The sequence below is a fragment of the Diospyros lotus genome, chromosome 9, assembly GCF_014633365.1.
Source record: "Diospyros lotus cultivar Yz01 chromosome 9, ASM1463336v1, whole genome shotgun sequence".
NCBI lineage: Eukaryota > Viridiplantae > Streptophyta > Magnoliopsida > Ericales > Ebenaceae > Diospyros > Diospyros lotus.
This window is the reverse complement of record NC_068346.1, coordinates 561381-580743: the sequence shown is the minus strand read 5'-3', so window position 1 is coordinate 580743 and position 19363 is coordinate 561381. Positions and strand designations below refer to the sequence as shown.

The 19363-nt window shown below is 39.7% G+C and overlaps 3 protein-coding genes across 3 annotated transcripts; all 3 read left to right on the top strand.

Annotated features, from left to right (window-relative positions):
* The first annotated feature begins 95 nt into the window (after window positions 1-95).
* LOC127810704 (caltractin-like) lies at window positions 96-5886 on the top strand. The gene is made up of 7 exons (XM_052350311.1): window positions 96-237; window positions 3161-3281; window positions 3413-3449; window positions 3536-3563; window positions 4754-4906; window positions 4978-5080; window positions 5496-5886. Exons 1-7 carry the CDS (start codon window positions 235-237, stop codon window positions 5558-5560), a joined length of 510 nt encoding a protein of 169 aa, XP_052206271.1. The 5' UTR covers window positions 96-234; the 3' UTR covers window positions 5561-5886.
* A 619-nt stretch (window positions 5887-6505) lies between these two features.
* On the top strand, window positions 6506-7833 carry LOC127810129 (calmodulin-like protein 30). The gene has a single exon (XM_052349402.1). The coding sequence runs from the start codon at window positions 7002-7004 to the stop codon at window positions 7569-7571; it is 570 nt and encodes a 189-aa protein (XP_052205362.1). The 5' UTR covers window positions 6506-7001; the 3' UTR covers window positions 7572-7833.
* Window positions 7834-9396: 1563 nt separating this feature from the next.
* Window positions 9397-12393, top strand: LOC127809430 (uncharacterized membrane protein At3g27390). Its single transcript, XM_052348199.1, has 9 exons — window positions 9397-9660; window positions 9826-9934; window positions 10033-10228; window positions 10337-10470; window positions 10619-10907; window positions 10999-11105; window positions 11191-11368; window positions 11488-11939; window positions 12054-12393. Exons 1-9 carry the CDS (start codon window positions 9570-9572, stop codon window positions 12190-12192), a joined length of 1695 nt encoding a protein of 564 aa, XP_052204159.1. The 5' UTR covers window positions 9397-9569; the 3' UTR covers window positions 12193-12393.
* Window positions 12394-19363: the final 6970 nt, after the last annotated feature.

Sequence of the window (19363 nt, the reverse complement as noted above, 5' to 3'; positions counted from 1 at the left end):
AACCAAATTAATTAAGATTTACTAATTTAATTAAAAAATCAATTGTATTTGTTACCAAACAATGCGTATTTGTATTCGGTACTTTCGGTAGTAATGTGGGGCTCAACACATATAATCCCTCTCTCTCTCTCTCTCCTCTCCTCTCTCTCGTCCTTCTCTCTCTCCCCTTGATCCCTCTCTCTGGATCGTCGGCAGGGGCGAAGCTTTCTTTTGGCCGTCTGCGTCTGAACCAAAATGGTAAATGCGAATATCTCTTCTTTGAAATTTCGGATTTTGTGCACTTCTGTGTCTGTTTGACCGAAAACCGGTTTGAGCGGCAGATTCAATGGGACCTGATTGATGTACCTTAGGTGTTCGGAGAGTTTCGATGCTTTGTTTTCCACTGTTGTTGAGATTCTGATTTATTTTGTTGAGTTTCCTTTTGTTTTCTGCTTGTGATACTTTTTCATATTTTCTAATATGGAAACGGCGGCTTTGATCGTGAGAAATTAGGACTTTGATCTGGGTTTCGACGCTTTCTTTTTTCCATCTTCGTTGCAAATCTGATTGATTAGTTCGAGTTGTTTCCTCTTTTTTTATTTGTTCATTATTTTCTTTTATTGTTGCTGCAACAATGAGCTGAGTGGATGAAATGAGGAGGTTTGTGGTAGAAGAGCAAGAAGAAGACAATTTAGTGAGAAACTGCTTAAAAATGACACAGGATATATTGGCCTTATAGTGGATCGACCATGGATAGAGCTTGTCATTGTTGTTCTTGTTGTATTTTTTTTCATTTGCCTGGAATTTGTCTGTATGGCAGTTTCATCTGAAAATTAGGGTTTTCGGCTTTTCAGTGGAATTAATGATTATTGCGTCTAGTTATGCGAGTTTGGATGCCAACGTTATTGAATAGTTGCTCAAGTCCGAATTGGCTGAGGCATAATAGCCAGGGCAGCAAACTGGGGCACCGATTTCCTGCCCAGCTGCCATCCATAGACAGATCAACCCAGTGTATGGCCTACAATATTTTATCTAGGTTGAAGGTAAATTTCACATTGGTAACATGCACCCGAACTAACGAGTTTCTAGAATTAGCCTAAGGAAACCTCAAAGTTTTTGAAAGTGTAAATCTGTCCCCTTGTTGATTGTATTGCTCACTTGACAATGTGAATGTGTAAACTGTTGTTACCGAGCTACAACAATAAATTTATGTATGGGAGACCGTCTAAGGATGGCACAAGGGTGACTTATCCAGATGATGGGCGACTCTCTCGGGATGGAGCGACAACGATGGATGACTTTTCAGGGGAAGCGATAGTGATGGATGTATCTCCCGGGGTGGATTGAGAGTGATAGATGACCCCTCCGAGTGATGGATGACTTGTCTAGAAAGATCGGTTAGAGGCGTGGGTGAGGATCCCTGCACAGGCCCTCTAATGTCTAAGTTAGCCTCTCGAAAGTATAGAGTAGTTGAATGTAAGAAGGAAATGCAAGTGTGAGAGATAACATACCGAATGAGGGGGAGGACCCCCCCTATTTATAGCGATGGAAGAGGGTATCAAGCAGTGTTCTAAAACGTGCTAGGTGATAGTCGGGCGCCAGGCTGGGGCCTAGCGCCTAGGCCGCCTAGGTGGGGACTATGTGTGACCTAGAAAAATTGCTATTTTTTAAATTAAAATTTATATTATTCCAAATGTACATATAAATTAAAATTCATATTATCCCAAATGCACATATAAATTAAACAAAGATTATGAAACATTAATATAGATTATTAAGTTTAGGGTTTAGACTCTTGACTTTTTGAAACACAACTTATAGCCATTAGAAACAATAGAATCAAATAAAGACATAACAAAAATAACATAAACAACAACAAAATACAAAACAGACAAATCAACAACGCAACAAAATACAAGCAGCAACAACAACAAGCAGCTACTACAACACCACTTGGCTGAGGAAGAAGATCGAGAACCAACAACTATTACAACAACAAGAAGAACTTCAAACCCAGATGATGGTCATACGTACTGGAGGAAGAAGATCAAGAACGGGAGACGATTCGCGACGGTGGCAGCGACGGCAAGGAGAGAGCAAGCGACGAGTCAGGCAGTGCGCGACGAGAGACGAGTCAGTCACTTGCAATACCGATACACCTGCTCAATAAAAATTGACTTTCATTTCCCCATTTAGGCTTAGAAACAACATCATCAGTCTCAATTATCAAATGTGGGGCCAAAATCAAGAATCATCTCAAGATTAGGTTGATTTGTCTTCCTATTTCATTGGCTTAAACTTGGTGGCAATGTTTTTGATGTGTTTTGATGACTGGATCTGTAAGTTACAGGCAAGGCAACAGTGTGCCCTTCTCCTTGCTAGCTTTGCTAATTATAATTATTATTAATGGGCTCCTTGGAATATCATGTGTCTGGTTCATTTGGTATATTTAAGCATTTGAAGAGGGTATTGGCCCTGGTTTGATGCCCTATGGTTCACATGCTTTGCTATCATGGTTAGATAGTGTTTGTTAACCAAGATATAGACTGAAAAAGATAAGATATGGAAAATATTCCAGATTTTTGTCATTTTCAATGTGTTTGTTAAACTTAGCTGGCAGTTTTTGAAAAAAAAGTCACGTGATTTCTTATCTAGATTTTTTCAGATATGCTTATTTCCCCCTCCCCCCTTCTTCAAGATAAGCATATCTTGATCCTTATAGATAAGAAAAAATGACGTTTGTATTCTCTAGTGCATTCCAAAAAATTTAACAAACAATTTGATAAAAATTTTGAAATGTTTCTCAACCTTATTTTGACCATTGCATATCTTAATCCGGAAAGTATTTTAATCTTAACTTGATACAATCTTATTTTACTCATTTTAACAAACGTTATCTTAGTAGCATCTTTTTCTTGTTTAGAAAAGTATGAACAATTAAACTAACAAGAATGAGAGAACTGTTATACTGTATTATAGAATTGATCTTTTAACTTCTATCATTTTCGAACCTCATTGTGAATACGTGATGTACTTGCATAGAACCATGCAGATATAATGTCAATAATTGTGCAAGGGTAAACATGCAACTGAGATACATGGCTTTTACCATAGTTTTTTTTTGTAACATTACTTGTTCAGTAAATTAGATAATTTACCTGTATCCTTATCAATTCATCAGACAAACCTCTATAGAGCTGGGTCTAGAAGAGATAAACCCAGAGAACGTCACCATGGTTTATCTAAACCGAAGAGGCAAGAGATAAAGGAAGCTTTTGAGCTATTTGACACTGATGGCTCAGGTATTGACGTCTTTCTTGTTTAGTGGGATTGTGACTGTTGTTATTGTTGTTGTGTGTACTGTGAATGCACCGTGAACTTTTTATGAATAAGTGAACTTTTTATAATTTATTCATTTGCTTTTGTCCTTTAGGCACTATTGATGCCAAAGAACTGAATGTGGCAATGAGGTATTGTTATTTTGTCTTGAGAACCTCTAACTTTTAGCCTTTAGGTTGTTGAGTACTGAAATATAACTGTTATAATATCATTGCAGGGCATTGGGATTTGAAATGACAGATGAGGTACTATCTAAACCCTACTAACTTAAAAGAATCCATTAGAATGCAGGTTTCACAAAACATCTTTTGACATCCAAACTTCTGTTGCTCAAAGAATGTTGCACATGGTTCAAGAATTTAATGGGCCTCTCTCTCTCTCTCTCGCACACTGACACAGACACAGACACAGACGTGTGCATGCTTGTGCACTGGCATATTCACTCAATGGATCAATGAGTCAGTCCTTTGTTCTTATACGCTGAAGCTGATTAGATTGCAAGCTATTTGCCTTATGATCTCTCTCTTTTAAAAACTTTAATGTAAATCATTCCATTATAGTCAAATGCATTAATTAGGATTTTTTTAAAGTGCATCTGGCTTCTTTTGCACAAGTTAAACAGATCTCTGAAAAGAATTAGGTAGTTATATTAATTTATCATGTGTAGTGGGAGTTTCTCATCTATACAAAGGCAATGTAATTGTCAGTTCCAGATCTTGATTCCATCTTTTATTATGGTTTAGGTCTTTATATCCTAAAATTGGCACCGTTGTCATCTTTGAGTTGAGTGTTTACTGCATCTGCAATCTACCCCAACAAACATGGCGCACTGCTTGGTGGTTTGACTGTTAGACTAAGATGGCTTGTCACATTTGTTTAGTTTGATATTGGTTAGAATTACCTGACACTTTGTTTAATGTACTATTGCTTAGAAATTTGAATGGCCCATGGTTCAGTTTTGGAATTGAACACTGGCTAACTGGAGATTGTCAGCATCATAGTTGACATCATTTGGTTACTGGAAGGGTTAGACATTTTAATCAAACTTTTATTTTTGTGTAATTATCTAGAACTGTTGGTTAACTTAGGCTGAGCTGTTAGGATTAACTGTAAATGTGCTTTACAGAGGCTTGGGTGGTTGTGAAATATTTGCCTTGATGCCCGACTTGTTTCATAATTATACATCCATTTGATTCAACAGATCTTGCACTTTCTTCCGTGTGAATGTACTTCATTGGGATGCGAAGAGTGGCAATATATACCTACTTTCTTGTTTAATCTTGGAAACAACATCCTTATTAAAAGGCTTATTCTCTTTTTTGCATCATTTGGCTTTTGGTGCTCATTCTTCAATGCTGCAAATGCAGTTCTTCCTACCACTGATGACATCCTCTTGGTCTCTTCTGTTAACATCTCTTTTTATTTCTTCATATAGCAAATCAATCAAATGATTGCAGATGTAGACAAAGACGGAAGTGGGGCAATTGATTATGATGAGTTTGAGCACATGATGACAGCAAAGATTGGAGAAAGGGACACTAAAGAAGAACTTATGAAAGCATTTAACGTTATTGACCTAGATAAAAGTGTGAGTTTCTGATTACCCTGTCTTATTTTGTATTTTGTCATGTGGACTGACTTTGTGTCATCTGAACACAGGGAAAGATATCGGCTGCAGACATTAAGCAAATTGCAAATGAGCTGGGTGAAAGATTCACTGACAAAGAGATTGAAGACATGATTGCGGAAGCAGATCGTGATCGTAAGTTTCCTTTTTCTATTTGATTACAGTATGTTCTTTATTCGCTGTGTCTGTGCTTCAGGTTTTTGTTTGTGCCTTGTAATATTCTATTTGTGCTTCGTTTTATCCTGAACTGATTGTTCTGTTGTTGTAACGCTACCACTGCGAATCCCACTAACTGAACCTTTTGCTTTATCCTGGACTAGTAGTAGTCGTGAGTTCTTCTCCCTTTGTCCATTCATCTTCTTGGTAGCTCAGTACTTCATTATATGACTCAGTTTTGTAGGGATGTCCCAAAACTGTCGGCTCCAATGTCAATGGATAGAAGTTATTGATTATAATAAAAAACCACGTTTTATTATATATTGTTTTCCGATTAGCTATTACTAAATTGAAGAATGTGTTTACTGAAGTAATGAATATTTGCATTGATCAGGTGATGGAGAAGTAAGTGCGGACGAGTTCATGAGGATGATGAAGAGAACTTCCTACGGATATTGAAGTGTTAAGATTATGGTTACATTGGGTGCCCCAAACTGCAAAACTATTAAACTATGGCTCCTGTTTGTGATGTAATTTGCACTAGAACTGGTGATTGGTGGGAACCAGGTATTGTAAACATAGTGCACTCGACAAAAACCCTTGTGAGGATTGCATTGCCTCTTCTGGTCTAGATCTGAATTTGCTGCTATGTAATTTGGGCACCACAACAATTACTAAGGAGATCATCGTGAACAAAGACTGGATGCTTGAAAAGGATTGTCTTGAAGTTTTCAGATACCATTGGACAGCTATGCAAGGTTGTAAACAATCCGTTTTTGTCTTTCTGATTCTTTTGACATTTCATGCTATTTTCTTTTTAAGAGTTCACGCAAAACTTCTACAACCAAGATATGAACAACAATCACAAAAACAAAGTTGTGGGGCATAACTTATGCTGCTAAATAGTATAAATGGATTATGAATTTTGTACCAAGGTATAAAAAGGTCATTGAACTTTAATTTATAATTAAAAAGTTACTAAATTTTAATTTAGTATATAATTTCATAACTATTATCAATTGTTATTAAAAGAGGTTAACAAAATGTTGATGTTTTTGTGTTTTAGTGTAAAGTTTAATGATATTTTTGTGTAAAGTTCAGTGATTATTTGTGCTATTTAGTCTTTTGTATTATTACTCATATCAATATTCTGTTAGTCTTTTGTCTTTTTTAAGGATAATTAATAGTTGTTATAAAATTGTATATTAAATTGAAATTCAGATACCTTTTGATCATAAATTGAAATTTAATGATCTTTTAATACTTTAATGTCAAATTCAGTTATCATTTATACTATTTACCTCCCCACGCCCGAGCCTGAGACTCATGGCAACTCACTTGGCTGCCATGGAGATTGATCTTTGTTCATGCTTCCCAACTCATCAGTTGGCCAAAATTGTGTGCCCAAACCAAAACTATGTTCACAAATCCTCCACGTCTTGTTTTTGTAGCGAGAACCTTAGCTTAGAATATGAAATTTAAACATTGTTCTCGATTCATATTCCTCCTTCAGGAACGAGAACTTTAGAGAATATTGGAACCTTGCACTTTATGGGCAATGAAGAGAAAGAATTGGCCAAGAGACAAGTGGTAGGCCGAATCAAGAAAGTTAGGTTCAACAAATTGCTTCTCCTTTTCTGCCCAACTCTCCTTCTCCCCTCTCCTAATATATATATATATGTACATATATATCAGTGCCTGTGTTTAATAACCTTGAAGAATAACCCAATTTACTATAATCACGATGTCAACAGCATATAGGATTAGAATGATCAGTTTAGTTCATATTCGAGGAATCTGCAGCCTGTATGTATAAAAGGTCAGGTTTCAGTGGAGCATATATCATCATCTTCCTTCACTTGTTCTGATAGCTAGCATCATCTAAAGAAGTATTTGAAGAATGTCAAGAAAGTGGTCTTTGAATTTCAAGTATGGGAGTTGGAGGAAGCCCCCTTCCAAGCAAGCTGAGGGTCAGGCTCCATCAGACCCGCCAACGCCAACACCAACACCAACGCCAACGCCAACGCCAACGAAGGTTTTCCAGCAAAACGTGGCCGAGATGAGACAGGTTTTTGACAAATTTGACACCAACAAGGACGGGAGGATCTCGCGGGAGGAGTACAAGTCGGCGCTGAGGGGGTTACAGAAAGTAGGAAACGCAGAGAAGGAGGCGAGTACGGCATTTGAGGTGCTGGACACCGATGGAGATGGGTTCATCGACTTCAAAGAGTTTATGGAAGTGCACAACATGGGAGGAGGGGTGAAGAGAAGTGAGATTCAGAGTGCTTTTGAGGTGTTTGATTTGGATGGAGATGGGAAGATCAGTGCCAAGGAGTTGATGGAGGTCATGAGGGGTCTAGGAGAGCAGTGCAGCTTGAAATCATGCCGGAAAATGGTGAAAGCGGTGGATAAAGATGGGGATGGGATGATCGATGTCAACGAGTTCATGACCATGATGACCAACACCTAGAAGCTCTCTTCATCATAAGCTAGCTGCTGCCTTCCAAGCTGCAAGCTGCAAGCTGCTCTCTTTCTTTCTTTCTCTGTAGTTGTTGTTGTATGCATAGCCCTGCCTACTTCCTAGCAGCTAACAACAGCTAATGAATAAAGATATGGTTTAAGGAAAATGATTTTATTGCTTTGCTGAGTGTGAGAATAGGTCGGAACAAGGGACTGGAATTGTCTGATTAATGCATTTGGCCTATTCAAACTAGCTTTATGATTGCATATTATAAGATGCTAGCTAGGGAGAAACTGCTGCTTAATTCTTGTGCTTTGGAGGCACAAGATAATGTTATGGCAGTGGACTCTGGTGAGTTTATGGGCCTCGTATGGGCCAATAGGCCCAACAACAGAGTCGGCCCATTAGCTCCAAATATGGACTTGAATTTGGTTTCCCTCTCCTAAGTACTCCAATGGCCAAAAAATATTCCAAAAGAAGAAGAAGAAGAAGAAGAAGAAGATACTAGAGCCTTTGGTCTTGACCCAGAATAATAAAATCTAGCCATTATTGGACGTAATCTTGGAATATATGGGCATGTGCCCCCCCCCCCCCCCCAAAATGGTGAACCACCCTGGAATCATATGCTAAACCATAATGATAGCCCCTTTGAATATATATCATTAAAACCCAAAAAAATATAATAAGGCCGACCAAATACGAAAGTCAATATTCATCCCCTTTGCTTAGAAGGATGAATTAAAGTAAATTATCAATTCAAGAGGTCATAGCAATATTCCCCCCCCCAGCGTCAAATGGCCCTTCCATTCAAATATCTTCTAGAAATAAACCAGAGATTTTATCCAATTGGGACTTAAAATAATAATACAACACATATCAATTCAAAAAGGAAAGAAGTTACGGGGTGGGTCGCATTACATAAAGAATTAGCAAAGAAATAGAATGATGCAACACAAAGTTTGAATCTTTCAAATAGAGGTAACGGCGGATAATTCCAGGCAACCCCATGCTGTCTTAGTTTGACGCGTAACCTGTATGTAATAATAAAAAATGTTGCACGTTTTTGCCCAATTTAACTATTTAATTTAATATTTTTTTGATCCAAGCAACCATAAGATTTGGATAAAACAACCCAATATGTATAGAGAGAGAGAGATTCTGTTCAATTAATTATTGAATCGATTGAAATTATCTAATCGAATTGAGAGAAAATCAAATCAAATTAACTAATTAAACTAAATAAACTAACTAACTGATAATCAAATATAAGTTGAATTGAAAATCAAAAATCCAACTAATACAAAAAATTTGAAAAAGATTAAACTTTCTGATATGCCAAAGAAACTAAACTAATGGATTAATAAAAAAAATTAAAAATTAATTATAAACTTCAAGTACTAATTTAAGAAATTTTATATTTCTATCCGTTGAATTAATTCAATTATTTTGATTAAAAAAATTAAATCAAAAATCAAAAATTAAATTCTGTAAAAAATAAAACTAAATAAAACTATTATAAAAAAAATAATCCAACCAAACTAACAAGTTATAGATCCATTCGGTTGGATGAGTTAGGCTAAACTGAATTTCTGGCGTCCCCTACACATGGCCAGCAGCTCTACGATGGTCCCCTCTGCTAGATTCGCACGTCTCTGCCACTCGATCGCGTATTCTTATGATTTTAAGCTTCGTTTCTTACCCAACAGATGGCAGCCAGGTGGCAAGAGACCAGCGCGGCGGCTGCCAGCCAGGCACGGCGGAAGAACGAGGACTTTTTGAAAGTTTCCTTGAGAGTATTATTCTATTTGTTTATCCATTTCCTTCCATCTCTCTCTCTCTCTCTCTCTCTCTGTGCGAGAGAGAAATATAGAGACGACCATCCACATCTGGGAATATTTCCCCTTCTTTTTCACTTTGGTTTAGGTTTCATAGTCTAGGTGATGGAAAATTGGAAGCTGTGCATGTGATTCTGGGTTGAATTGTCTCTTGAGTTTATTGGGCGTGAACATGAACATGGCGAGCTCTTGGAAAGAATGGCTGAGGAGACTCTACGTGGTCTCTGCATTTTGTTCAGCACTCTGTTTGGGCGCTCTGAAAAGTTTGTTCTCCTTCTCTCTCTTCTTGATTTTCTTCTCTTTTGCCCCTCTGCATATTTATTTCTTCACCCCACCGTTTGAACGATTCATATTAGAGTTGGTTCTTGGTTCTTGATCTGTTCTTGGGTTTTCCTGAGCCTTGCTTGGTCTGTTCTTGCTCCTTGCAGGTTTACTGGTTGGTCCAGTTGCTGCTCTAATACTGATAGCAGGAAATGTTGGGGTGATTTTGGGTCTGTTTCCGCTGCATGTGTCCTGGACAGTCTACACCCTGGTCAAGTAATTAATCAATTCATTCTGCAATTAAATCCTATTTTTCCGAGTGGCTTCTTCTTCAATGTCTTACACGAGAGAGTGCATTGTATTTGTTGCCACAGGGCTAAAAGTTTGTATGCACCGCTGAAACTAGCTTTCTCCTTTGCTCTGCCGGCTCTGTTGGGGATTTGGTTGGGCCTGAGCATAGCTGGAAGTGTTCTTGTGGGAGTGGGCTATGGCTTCTTCACTCCCTGGATTTCTTCCTTTGAGGCCTTCAGGCATGATGATGACTCCAACAAGTTCTTCCACTGCATTGTGGTAAATATATATATATATATATATATGGATGATGATGTTAGTTCATTTTGCCATCTTCATTTTCCATTACTGTTTCTCATGGTTGTCTGTCTTCCTGTAAAATCTCAGGATGGAACTTGGAGTACTATCAGAGGAAGCTGCACTGTGGTCCGAGATTTCGCCGACATTTGCTACCACTCCTACCCTCTCTACTTGAAGGAATTGCGAGAAGCCCCGCCTTCCAACCAGCTTCAACCTCTTAGGTATTCTTGTCTTCACAATCCAATCCGAATCCTTTTTAAGAAGAATAACAGAATACTGATCTTGATGAGAAGAGCTTTATATATATATATCAGCAAATTGGTGAATGCAAATATGTAAGGCGGGTGAATTTCGCTCATTATCTTGCAGGTTTATGGATGTCCCTGGGTGTATAATTGTTGGGCTGATGGGACTAGTGGTTGAGATTCCTCTCTACACGGCGATCGCCATTGTGAAGAGTCCATTCATGTTGTTCAAGGGCTGGATTCGGTTGATACATGATCTGATCAGCCGTGAAGGCCCGTTTCTTGAAACGGCTTGCATCCCGGTTGCTGGTCTGACAATACTTATGTGGCCGCTCGTCGTTCTTGGCAGCATCGTATTGGCTATTTTCTCAAGCTTCTTCATAGGACTTTATGGATCAGTTGTAGTATACCAGGTATATACATGTGAATTCACTACTGAATCTAAAATCGAAAGCTCATTTTTGTAAAATCAATCTTCTAATCCTTGTTACGGTATGCATGCAGGAAAGGTCTTTCAAAAGAGGAGTTGCTTATGTGATTGCAATGGTTGCAGTATTCGACGAGTACACAAATGATTGGCTCTATCTCCGAGCAGGATCCATGCTCCCAAAGTAAACATTCTCCCAATCATTTTATCATTTCTTCGTTTCAAATCCATCCGTGAATGATGTGTTCATGCCCTTTGCTCACAGCCAGGCCCCGGTACAGAAAGAAGAAGGTGGCAAACTTAACAGAGATCAGTAGTGCTGGAGAGAATCAGTCGCCCGAAGTCAAAATTAGCGCTGTTTTAACAGAAGCACCCGCAATGATCATGCCGAGACTGACATCTTCTAGATCAGTGAGAGAGGCAATTCAAGAAGTGAAAATGGTGCAGGTAATTCCATATTTTCACCACTTTTCTTTCTTCCCAATCCTCAGAATATGCTAATATATTATGGAATTGCTCTTACCGCTACGAGGATTAATGGAAGAAGCTTATGTCAATTATGTCAGGTATGGGGGCACATCATGAGGTCATGCGAGATGAGAGGCAAAGAACTACTAGATGCCAATGTAATAAAAACGGCTGACCTCTACGATTGGCTGAGAGCGAAAAACAGCAACGATGCAGGAGGCATTGTCGGGGTGGGTCTGCCTTGTTATTCGTTCTTGCAGACTCTGCTTGCCTCCATAAAGGCGAGATGCGATGGCCTCTTGCTCCTCGATAATCTTGTGGTCAACCATCTGAACCGACCCCAGGACAGATTGTTGGACTGGTTCTTCCATCCTATAATGCTCCTGAAGGAGCAGATCAGGGTCATAGAGCTGGAAGAAGGGGAGATCAGGTTCCTGGAGAAAGCTGTTCTCCTGGGAAGCAACCTCGAAAGAATGGAGGGCTGGAAAAATGGGAGCTTGGTGCCTCAAGAGGCTGTCAGAGCCGCGCAAATCCAGGGAATCAGCAGAAGGTAAAACCAAGAATCTTGCAACTGTGTGTGCGTGTGTGATCATTGTACGTAATGCATTCTGCTCGAGATCTGCTGCTTACCAATTTCTTTCTGGGTCCTTTTGTTTTTGGGCAGAATGATGGGAATGACAACAAGCATATCCAAGTTCCCCACGTACAGGAGGAGATTCAAGCAACTAGTGAAGGGCCTGATTGTGTATTCCATGGAGAAGGAGGGGGGCTGCCACCGAAACAATTCTGTGCACTCTGTTTGAAATTATTAATTATATATATTATTTGTGCTTAGAATTAAAACAGTAAGAGAGCAGCCTCTGTAAATTCTTCATCCAGATAGGGAGGCATTTATTTTCTTGGTTTTAAGGCTTTTTGTCTGCAGATCAGTTCAATGTTTGTTTGTTTGTGTGATCAAAGCCTATATATATACAACAAACAGAATAGTTTGTTCGGCCTTACTATTGCATGGTGGGTTACTGTGCTTTAAACTAATGATGCTAGGTGGTGGGGCTGGGACTTTTGCTAGTGTCGGCCTATATTTGTGACAGTGGGCCCAAACTCCAGCCCATAAAATCCAAACCCAACACACACTTGTTGCTCTAGAATAATAATAGAATGGGATTGTTTTATTTGTTTTGGATAAACCCAAACCCAACACCACCCGCCTACCACTACATTATCAACTCATTTTAATTTTTGATTTTTTAAAAATATTATTATATTCATGTTTTGTTTTGGACTCACAATCAACAGTATCAATCAATAATTTAGAAGAACTTCAAAATATAAAATATTTTGTGATGATGATTTTTGGGACTGACCATCACATGCTACCTCGATTGCTAGACATCGGGAATAGGACTTCAGACTTAATGATGTAGGAACTCGGTGATAGAATCTGCAAGACAACGGAGTGACGGGGCTAGGATCCCCCGGGTGGACTCCGATGCTCAAATCAGTAGAATAAATGTAAGTTGTAATAAATATAAGAACTGTAGAGTTTTTTATACCTGATGAGGACCTTGATCAAGATGGAATGGGTCGCGCGATTCGGCTCAGATCTTTCGGACTCCGTACAAGATTGTTGACTTGCCACGTGTCAGTCTCTCGGGCAATCCACGTGGCGAGCGATGCCACTAGCGCGTAGGGGTATTATTGTAATTTTAGGTAGGGGCACTTCACTTGCCCCCCACTCCTTGAGTTGAGCTGAGAATCACGCTAGGTCGAGGAGCAGCTTACTTTTTGAGGTTATCTGACTGTAGATTTTTCCCAAGGTGCATAAAAATATTTTTAACTTGGCAAATGATGATGATGATCTGTGAGACCAGCCACCATGCGCCGCCTCGACAAATGGACCTCGGGAGTGGAAGTTTCGGACTTAGGTATTCCTGGCCTCGGATCTATAGCCTGCACTTTGGACTTGGTTATACCTGGCGTTGTTTGTGGGGATGTAGCCTGTAAGACAATGGAGCAATAAGGCTAATCAGGTTGGGATTCCCTGGTTAGGTTGGTCTGGCTGGGATCCCCTGGTTAGACTGTGATTCCCTGGTCTGGTTGGGATTTCCCCTGGTCAGGTTGGGATCCCTTGATTTGGCTAATCAGGTTGGGATATACTCTAGTCAGGTTGGGATTTCCCCTAGTCAGGCTGGGATCCTTTAGTCTGGCTGATCAGGTTGAGATATCCTTTGGTCAGGTTGGGATTTCCCCTGGTCAGGCTGGGATCCTTTGGTTTGGCTGATCAGGTTGGGATATCCTCTAGTCATGTTGGGATTTCCCCTGATCAGGTTGGGATTTCCCTTGGTCAGGCTAGGATTTCTTGGTCTGGCTGATCAGGTTGGGATTTCTCCTGGTCAAGCTGGGATCCCTTGGTCTGGCTTATCAGGTTGGGATATCCTCTGGTCAGGTTAGGATTTCCCCTGGTCAGGCTGGGATTCTTTGGTCTGGCTGATCAGGTTGGGATTTCCCCTGATCAGGCTGGGATCCCTTGATCTGAGTGATCAAATTGGGATATCCTCTGGTTAGGTTGGGATTTTCCCTGGTCAAGCTTGTGGATAGCCTAGGGCATTTGACCCTTGAATTTTTGCCACTCCCACGGGAAGGAAAATGTTGGGCTCTAAATTTTTTCTGGCCGTTAGTCCACCCTCGACTTGTGGACGACCTAGGGCACTTGACCCTTGGATTGTTGCCACTCTCACGCGAAGGAGAGTGTTGAGTTTCTTCCGGCCATTAGTCTATCTTCGGCTTGTGGATGACCTAGAGCTCATGACCCTTGGATTTTAACCACTCCTTCACGGAAGAGGGTGTTGGGCTCTGAATTTTTTCTGGCCATTAGTCCACCTTCGGCTTGTGGACGGCCCAGGGCACTTAACCCTAGGATTTTTGTCACTACCACGCGAATGAGGGTGTTGAGTTTCTTCCGGCCATTAGTCCATCTTCGGTTTGTGGATGGCCTAAGGCTCGTGACCCTTGGATTTTAGCCACTCCCTCGCGGAGGAGGGTGTTGGGCTAGAGTTTTTCCTTGGCCATTAGTTCACTTTTGGGGACGGCTTAGGGCACTTGACCCTTGGATTGTTGTCACTCCCACGCGAATTAGAGTGTTGAGTTTCTTTTGGCCATTTGCCCATCTTCGACTTGTGGATAGCTTGGGGCTCGTGACCCTTGAATTTTAGCCACTTTCTCGTGGAGGAGAGTGTTGGGCTAAAGTTTTTACCTTAGCCATTAGTCTATCTTTGGGGATGGCCTAGGGCACTTGACCCTTGAATTGTTGTCACTCCCACGTTTCCATCTTCAGACTGTGGATGGCCTAGGGCATGTGACCCCACTACAAAAAAATCAGTATTTAGCGGCGATTTTTTTTGCATTTTGCGACGATTTTTTTGCATTTTGCGGCGGTTAACATAATTTAGCGGCGATTTTCAAAACTGCCGCTAAATCAAGCGTCGTGAAGCATTTAGCGACGATTTTCAGCAACCGCTGGAATAACCGCAGCTAAATGCTATTTTTTGAGGCGATTTTTTAAACAGCCGCAATCTAAGTATTTAGCGGCGGTTTCGAAACCGCTGCAAAAAAGTTGCAGAATATTGAATTTTCAAAAAAAATCAAAATATTTGAATTTTAGCGACGATTTTGGAACCAACACAAAAAATTCAAAAATTTTGAATTTAAAACCGTCGCTATTTACCGCACCAGTGCGGTAAAGCAAGGCTGGGTGCCCAGCTGCTCGCGGGCGCGGGCTCGCACGCCTGTGCCTGGCCCTCACCACGCGCACCACGTGGCCATGCTGAAAATTTAATTTCTAGCCTCTCATTTCCTTTTATTCGAACCCACAACCTCCCGTACGCGCGTGCGCACACGAGACCAACTTATCTATGAAGCCTCCTTAGTTATTATTCCCACATATAATTTATATACTAAATCAATCTCATTTTCTAAAATTATATTCTATATTTTTTTAAAATAAATTGAAAAACATAAATTGATGGATTATTTTTTAAAAGGATAATAGAATAAATTTTAAATAAATTAATTAGATTAAATTAAATAAATTAATTGATTAAAAAATAAAATAAAGATTTTATATATTTTTAAAATTATTAAAATTTTGCTGCATGTTTTTTTATTTTTTTAAATTAAAATTTTTAATTATTTTTATTTAATTATTTTTTAAATAAAAAATTTAATTTTTATTTATTTATTTAATATTTTTAAATATTTTCGATGGTTTTGAATTAAATTTTATTTAATTATTTTTATTTTTTAAATAAAAAAATTAATTTTAATATAATTATTTAATATTTTTAAATTATTTAATTATTTAATATTTTTTAAATATTTGTGGCGGTTTTGAATTTTATTTAATTATTTAATTTTATTTGAATTTAGTGGCGATTTTTGAAAAATCGTTACAAAATTTAATTTAATTTTTTAATTAATTAATTATTTTTTAAATTTAGCGGCGATTTTTTGAAAACCGCCACTAAATGTTAAAAAAATCATTGCAAAAAACGTATTTAACACCGTGTTTTGCGCTGGTTTTAGAAACCGCCGCAAAAAAAACAACCGCAAAAAATCAATTTTTTTGTAGTGCCCTTGGATGAGTTTTTCTGTGGCCATTATTCTACCTTTGGGGTTGCCCTAGGGCTCATGACTCCTGGATGAGTTTTTTCGTGACCATTAGTCCACCTTTGGGGATGGCTTAGGGATCGTGACCCTTGAATTTTTCTTTGGCGAAATATTGGCCTTTGTGAGATTACTATTAGATGGAGAGAATCTGAAGTCTTGCCATTAGTCGTAAAAAGAGTACAAAGAGGTTTGGGAAATTTCCATGCTCATTGATAAAACTTCTTTAAGTTTTGAACATTCTAGGTATGCTTCAAGGGCTTGTTTTCCATGTCTTCTAGTCGATATGCCCCCGATCTTAAGGATTCCACCACCTGGTACGGTCTTTCCCAATTTGGAGTTAGTTTATTCACGTCCTGAGGATGACTCACGTCGAACCGTCGCAGTACAAGATCTCCTAGCATGAAACTCCTAGCGTGGACTCGTCGATTGTAGTATCTAACAATGCACTGATTATACGCAGCTTGTCGAATTCGCACTAGGTCTCGGAGCTCATCCATCAAATCCAAGTTGCACCTTAATGCTTGCTCAGGGGTTGGTTAGAGCTGAGATGAGATAGCTCTTCCTTTCCCCTCTTGAGTTCTTGGACTTGCCTCTCCAGGAAACACAATCGCCTCTCCTACGAAGTCTCTTCTTCTCGTGAGGGGAAAGAAGTAGATCCTGCCACCTCAGAGGGATGGATTTCTTGGCCCGACTGGCTGGATTGACAAGGCTCCCGAGTAAGAGGAGGTGATTGGTGCTCCTCTCGCTAAGAGGGCACATGCGGACGATGTTGTTAATTCTGGTTTAGATAACTGGTCAACAACTCAGTTAACTATTGGACCTGATTTTCCATCCTGGTGAGTTGGTCCTCTAGCATTGGATTGGCCGGAGGTGGTGGATTCTCCCCCTGTGGCGGGGCTTCTAGATTGGCACTAGCTTGGCTACGAGTCACGTCTCTTCGGGGAACCATGTAATTAGTTATGACGAGGAGCGAAAGTCGTTTGACACTTGTGGAAAGACCGAGGTCCGAGGTGAGGAGTGGAAGTCCGAAGCGTGAGGTAGGGAAAGAAGAGGCTGGTGAGTTTGGACGTTGGTCTCACGGTGGGCGCCAAATGATGATGGTTTTAGGGACCGACCACCACGTGCCACCTCCCCCGCTGGACCTCGGGAATAGGATCTCGGACTTAATGATGTCGAACTTCTATAATAGAACCTGCAAGACAACGGAATGACGTGGCTAGGATCTCCCGGGGTGGATTTTGACGCTCAAATCAGTAAAATAAATGCAAGTCGTAATAAATGTAAGAGCTGTAGAGCGTTTTATACCTGATGAGGACCTCGATTAAGATGGAACGGGTCTCGCGATCCGACCCAAATCTTTCGAACTCCGCACTAGATTGTTGACTTGTTGTCTTTCAGGCAATTTATGTGACAAGCGAGGCTACTAACACGTAAGGATATTATTATAATTTTAGGTAAGGATATTATTATAATTTTAGGCAGTACCACGTCATTTTGCAACTCTCTTAGTCTCCGCATTACTTTTTCATATGCATTCGATAGAAACTATCTATCTTTTTACCAGTGTTGTTGTTACACACTTTGTCGTTTAGGAAAACTGCCCTTTTTGGTTGGTGCCACTAAGCTAAGCTATTATTGGCGGCAGTAAAAACTTGTTGCATTGGGAAATTCTCGCTTCTTAGGCAAAAGGCAAAGCAGGGAATTGGGCCGCCCAACCTCCTCCCCTTCCTCTGCACTGCAGTTTCCCAACTGATGCCCTTCGCCACAACCGTTGATCTGGAATCATTATATTTGTGGTGGGCCCCCACAAGATCGCTCAAATCTCTCCTTCACTGCCCTGCCCTGCCCTATCCTACCCTACTTAGAGTTTGAAAATTAGTAATGATAGGCAAACGATGATCTCCCTTCTCCTCCCGACGGATATCATTATCAATTTCTAAAATGAAATGCCACTTTTGTACTCTTTTTTTTTTTTGCAGTTTATTTTTGTTGTTATTCTAAGAATTAAATAGCCATTTTAGGGGCTAGAAATAAAGGTTTTTAACACCCGCGTGAATATTGTATTTTCTTCATTAATTAAATTTAGCCACACAAAAAGACTAATTATTGATCAGACAATGTAATAATTCTTATGACGTTCAAAGGCAAATTAAGTTTCATATTGCCTAAACGGTTAGTACGTTTAAAGGGTTCTTAATAGATTTTTTTTTCCCCTCAAATGTCTCGGATAAATACTATTCTATGTGTAGGGAATTAGAAACTTTGCAAGCGTACACTGTGGGGGGGCTGGGGCTTAATTAAATTAGTGAAATAGCAGTATATATATGAGGATATATAATGAAGGGAATAGAATCATGAAGCATCTTGGTTCGGGGGTGGTCGTGGAAGAATATTATTGACATCCATCCATCCATCCATCCATCCATCCAGACGGCCTAATTAAAGAGGAGTGCCGGAGATGGCGAATCAGCAGCTGTTGGAGCATGTGCATGTGCTTCTCCCCCCCCCCCCCCCCCCCCCCCCTTTGCCTCTCTTTCTGTTACGATTCTCTCCCATTTATCATTATATCATCAGGTGCCAACCTCCTCATCCCCTGGTGCTATATATTTCCAGACTAACCACTGACCGACTGTCAAGAGTAAAAAAAACTACTACAGCCGCCATGCAACATTAATTATTGCCTTTTTCTCGATCGGTAATAATTAATAATTCTTATTAACAGAAAAATCTATCAAAAATATGATGTGAGAGCTAGCTATCTAGCTTTTTCATGTGATTAATTAATATTCTATATATTCTTTTATGAGTTATATTGAACGGATGATTTTATATAAAAATTAGGGGGGAAAATGGGTTAATTACTTACCTTGTATTATATATATGTGGCACTGTCACAGTTTGGGCACTTACTTTCAACCGTTTGTGCTAAACCCGGAGGGAGCCAAATTCCGAGTTGTCGACGTACTTGACAGCCAGCTTGTGTTGTGTAAGCAAAAAGGAGGGCCTAACAATTGCTCTTCCACCATCATTCGCAAGTACCGGACTTCGTGTATTCCCCAAAAAATAAGAGACAGAAACCAAACGAAGAAGCTCTTTTTTTCCCAATCATATTCCGCAAAATTAATTTCACGCCAAGGCATATACGTACCCACGCAGATCTCGGAACAATCTCAGCCCTTCAGCATCAGAGGAAGATGAAGGGAACAAAATTCATAGATTATTATTATTTATTTATTAGGAAAAGGACTGGTATGGTAGCAACAAAAAGAGCTTTTCACTGATAAAATAATCATACAAATTAATTGGAAG

Coding starts and splice junctions, on each gene's coding strand:
- LOC127809430 (XM_052348199.1), top strand. CDS start 9,570: ATGAACATGGCGAGCTCTTGGAAAGAATGGCTGAGGAGACTCTACGTG. Junction 9,661..9,825: donor CTGTTTGGGCGCTCTGAAAA/GTTTGTTCTCCT, acceptor TGCTCCTTGCAG/GTTTACTGGTTGGTCCAGTT. Junction 10,908..10,998: donor GATCAGTTGTAGTATACCAG/GTATATACATGT, acceptor GTATGCATGCAG/GAAAGGTCTTTCAAAAGAGG.
- LOC127810704 (XM_052350311.1), top strand. Junction 3,282..3,412: donor ATTTGACACTGATGGCTCAG/GTATTGACGTCT, acceptor TTTGTCCTTTAG/GCACTATTGATGCCAAAGAA. Junction 3,450..3,535: donor GAACTGAATGTGGCAATGAG/GTATTGTTATTT, acceptor ATATCATTGCAG/GGCATTGGGATTTGAAATGA.
- LOC127810129 (XM_052349402.1), top strand. CDS start 7,002: ATGTCAAGAAAGTGGTCTTTGAATTTCAAGTATGGGAGTTGGAGGAAG.